The 4,744-nt window shown below is 47.7% G+C and overlaps 1 protein-coding gene across 1 annotated transcript; it reads right to left on the reverse strand.

Annotated features, from left to right (window-relative positions):
- Window positions 1-847: 847 nt before the first annotated feature.
- Window positions 848-3,950, reverse strand: LOC117063442 (proline-rich protein 20E-like). Its single transcript, XM_033177077.1, has 2 exons — window positions 3,900-3,950; window positions 848-1,465 (listed from the first exon to the last, which is right to left on the reverse strand). The coding sequence occupies exons 1-2, from the start codon at window positions 3,948-3,950 to the stop codon at window positions 848-850; spliced, it is 669 nt and encodes a 222-aa protein (XP_033032968.1).
- Window positions 3,951-4,744: the final 794 nt, after the last annotated feature.

Below are 4,744 nucleotides of genomic sequence, written 5' to 3' on the forward strand. Positions count from 1 at the left end.
ATTTCTGCTTTCATGTGGCCTTGCCCTTGAGCTGACACTGCCTGCCTCCTTCTCTCTCCAACAATTTCTTTGATTGCTCATAGAACACTAGATTCAGAGTGATTTCCATCTCAAAGCTGTGAGGATATTGCACCATTGCTTTCCACAGTCATCCATGCTGCCAGGCAAAGTCTAACATCACCCTGATTCTGCTTTCCTGGTAGGTCTCAGCTCTCGGGCAGCTTTTGGAATGTTATCTTCTCCATACTTCATACTCTCAATGGGTGTTCTTCTTGTATCCTGCTCAGGATATTTCTTCCATAGGGAGAAATCATTAGCCATGATTTCCTTGTATTTTGCTGTAATACAAATGTTCTGGCTCTCCCAGGAGAGCTCCATGTTAGATGACCTCTGTCCTCAGGACGACTGTCCTGTTGCACTGTCCAGCTCTCTCTTGCCTAAACATCTAGTTTTAACTGATATTTTCCTCAGTCCTATCTATTCTGTGATTCAAACCATCAACATAACTTTGGATTCCGACAACCTTGCTTTTCATCCCAAATATCTCTATTGGCTTTTAATATAAGCACGGTAAGATTAGGGGAACTACTGGCTTATTTTAAAAAGCATTGAGGAACTCCATGCATGTGCAACTTTGACAAAGTACAAAGCAAGGACTGGGGGGCATTGGAAGCAAATGGACTACTGTCAAGGTCCCGGGAGGAGTGTGTGGAGGCTCCACCCTGACAACACAAAGTGAGGGTTCCCGAGGGGAGGAGTGGAGCTGAAATGGGGCTGGATTTTGGGGGTGGGGGAAGTCCATGTGGAAGAAAGGGAGGCTGGGAACAATGTGGGTGACAGATAAACGTCAGTATGAAATGTTCGCGACGAACACTGGGACCCCTTGCACATAGGTGCCACTGGGGGTTTGAATGACCTGTAAAACATCTGAGCCACCCAGAGGCCTAAACCCGATGCAGGGATAGAGGGTCAACATGGGTTCCTGGGTAACAGCTTCAGGGCCAAAGACAGGGGGCGGCTCCTGATGCCCCACCTCAGGCTGGGCCACTTCGGGTCCTGGGCCTTCCACAGTTCTAGGCACAGGAGCTGTTTCACGAAAAGAGAAGGCTGAGGTCTGCCTGATTTCCGGTTCCCCCTGGTGGCCTGGCTCTCCATGGTGGTGCAGTTGGATGTCCATGTATGGTCTCAGCAAGCGTTCTGCCCTCTGTCTCTGGCCAGCGTCTCTGCGGGGCCCACCCCCTCTGCCACGGCCTCGCCCTCGCCCTGCCGGCCGGCTTCCTCCCCGCCGCCGACCTCTCTCTGTAGGAGGAGCCGACTCTATGCGAGCTGGAAGCTCCAGTCTCAAGGGTTTCACGTAAGCAATGGGTTTTGAGGGTTGGGCTGGCTCTGCGGGCCCATCTACTTCTGAGGAGTCTTCAGGGTCCACAACAGAGCAGTTTGGCTCTGTAGGATGCCCACCTGAGGCAAAAAGAGAAGCAGAGTGTGAGGAGAGTGGGCGTGGGCTGCCCAGGAAGCCTTAGGGGAAGGAAGATGAGGGTAATGGTTCAGGGAGTGCTCCGGGGAACCCCTGGGAACACAGTGAGCATCAGGAGAGGCCTGCAAGGTGAGCCCTCAGGAGTTCTGTCTGCCCAAGGGGCTACAGCACTTTCCATGAGCTTTCCATTGCAAGTTCTTGCAACAGCCTCGTCAGTCGGATATTATGATCTCGATTTTGCTAATCAATAAATGAATCTACAGTTCCCTAGAGAAATTGAATTGAAATAAATATGGCATGCTTCCTGCCCTCACTGAGGTTCAACTTCAGTAGGAGAGACAAACAGAACACCAAAAAATGAATGATGCTAATGAGCGACCAGTTGGGTGTTGAAGGGTGTCACAAGGGAGGTGGGTCTGGATCCAGAATGCCTGGGCTGTATTCCCAGGCAGCTTAATGTACCTCGGCGTCGGTTCCCCTTTTCATAAACTGGTATAATAGCATGCCGACCCCTAGGTCCTCACAAGAACTGAGTTACAAGGTGAAATGTTTAAATTAGTATCTAGTTCAAGCAAGCATCTTAACATGCGTTGGAAAGGAGATAATCAAAAAGTCTTGCTGGAGAAGTAAGACTAAGCCATCTTGGAGAAAATAGTTTATGGCACAAATGAGGCTTTCCAAAAATATCTATCATTAATATCCATAGAGAGATAGAAGGAATTTCACCCATAAATTAATTATAGGATACTTTTAAAAGTGAATACTCGGAGACAATAGGATTTTTTGAAATTAAAATCATGAGAGAAGAAACAAAAATCTCCATGGACATTTGAGAATGAAGTTGAGAAGATCTCCCAGAAAAGAAAGCAAAAATCTAAAACAATGGAAAGAAGGATAAAACATAACAAAATTAGAGGCATATTGTCAGTGAGACATATCACCATAAAATTTCAAAGAGAAGATTCTAAAAGATTCCAGAGAGAGGGAGAAATAGAAAGAAAGAGTCACATGGAAAGGGCTAGGATTCAACATGTCTCAAAAATCAGACATCTCAAAAGCAGCAGATAAATCTAGAAGATAATAGAAAATGTCTTCAAAATTTCAAGGGAAATGAATTTCCCACCTAAAATTTCATATCCAACTAAAGTTTCACTTAAGAATCAGGGAGGGGCCGGGCGCGATGCCTCAAGCCTGTAATCCCAGCACTTTGGGAAGCCGAGACGGGCGGATCACGAGGTCAGGAGACCGAGACCATCCTGGCTAACACAGTGAAACCGCGTTTCTACTAAAAAATACACACACAAAAAAAACTAGCTGAGTGAGGTGGCAGGCGCCTGAAGTCCCAGCTACTCGGGAGACTGAGGCAGGAGAATATCGTAAACCCGGGAGGTGGAGCTTGCAGTGAGCTGAGATTCGCCCACTACACTCCAGCCTGGGCCACAGAGCAAGACTCCATCTCAAAAAAAAAATCAAGAAGGGTAGACTGAAGATGTTTCAGACAAGAAAGATCTTAAATAATTTCTTTTCAATGGATGTTTTATTGTTATGCATCTATCAAACCAGACAAGATTAAAAGGTTTAGGACACTCAGTGTATGAAGGGTAATGTTTTGGAGAACAATGTGGCAATAGCCGTAAAATTCCAGTTCTTGCGGAAAAGAACAAGGTGGAAATACTGGTTTATCATAGATGAAGATGTAGTGTGAGCACTTACTCCACTACAGAGAAACAGTAAAACAAGAAAAAAAAAAAAAAAAAAAAAAAAGATCAGATTTGGGATGGGATACAATTCAAAAGAGGGAAAGGAATTTCCCAGATGATGTGGAAGCTGGAAGCTGACTTATAGTAACCAGCCCGGGTTGAAGCAGGCTATGAGAAAGTGAAACAGAGAACGCTTGAGTTTGAATTTGAACAATTGGGGAAGAACTGGGGAACGAACCAGTGATAAGAAAGCACATAATAACCCAAGGTAAGAATTAAGTCCTGGAAAATTCAAGTTATGCAAGAAGTGGAAAGTAATCCTCCTAATATTCTCTCCCCTCCTGGGCTGTGGGGCAGGCACAGAGGGTGTGTGTCCTGGGCTGCGTGTGGCATGGTGCTTGGGTGATTGGTGGTGGTGGTGGCAATGTGTAAACTACAGCTAAATATTCCTCTACCCTAGAGGGAAGACCATAATTAAACTCTAAAAGGAAAAAGAAATAGCAGTAGTGTAGGCATGTTATTTAAAAAATGAGAGGGAATGCTGGAAGAATTGGCTACACAGATGGAGGTTGTGTTCCGAAAGGTGTGGGAGACTGAGAAGGAGCAGGAGCTTCTGCATTTCATAACATGCCACATTCGTCCCTCTAAGTTCTATAAGTCAATACCAAAGGTAAAGCAAAATCCAGAAAAAAATGAAAAAGAAAATGACAGGTGTTTGATATACCTTGATTAGGGGCCATGTAGCACAGTCGCTTTGAATGCCTTGGTTCCTCCATGAGGAATCTGCTGGAGGGAGTGGGGAGAAAAACACATCAGTAGAGTTAAACCACAGCCTCCTTTCCCAATTGCCAGGCAGCTATGCAGACCCCCACCACACACCCTCCTCCAGGGTGTCCAATGCCTGCAAGCCTCCAAGCACTTGGCTGCCTGGGCACCAACTGATCCCATGGGGCCACCCAAGAGGACCGTGTGAAGGTGGGGATTTGGGTGGGGGACTGTGGTTGTGGGAGACTTGCACACCGTAAAGTGTTTCCGTAGGGAAGCTAGTAGCCAGCAGGGATGGGCCTAGAGGTGCTTTAATTTATCCCAGTTCCTACAGGCAAAGCTGGGAGTGGGGAGACTGAAGTAGGCCTCCTGGAGGAATGATTCCTCCTCAGGGGAAGAGGAAAGGAAATTGGGGACAGAGAATGGATTTAGGAAGACAGGGGTGACAAGGCAGGGGGTGGCTGTTGCCTTTCTAGGGGAACGAGGATTCTGTCCCCAACTGCACCCATCCAAGCTCTATCCACCCCTCAGGGACACCCAGACACACACCTGATCTTCCTACACCTGGCTCCGGAGATTTGAAAATTTGGAGACTCTTCGACGAAGAGAGGCCCGAGGATCTAGAGCCACAGGTTCACGGCTGTAGCTCTGAGGTCGTCCTCCCGTAGGCAGGCAGGCAGGCCGGCAGGCCGGCTGGCGGGCGGGCGGGCAGGAAGGAGGGAGGGAGCGCGCAGCAGGTTCTGGCTCAGAGCCCGGCAGAAAGCCGACTGCTCGAGGCCCAGCGCGGTCCCTCTTATATGGCAGC

Source organism: Trachypithecus francoisi, unplaced genomic scaffold, assembly GCF_009764315.1.
Source record: "Trachypithecus francoisi isolate TF-2019V2 unplaced genomic scaffold, Tfra_2.0 Lachesis_group18, whole genome shotgun sequence".
NCBI classification, from domain to species: domain Eukaryota; kingdom Metazoa; phylum Chordata; class Mammalia; order Primates; family Cercopithecidae; genus Trachypithecus; species Trachypithecus francoisi.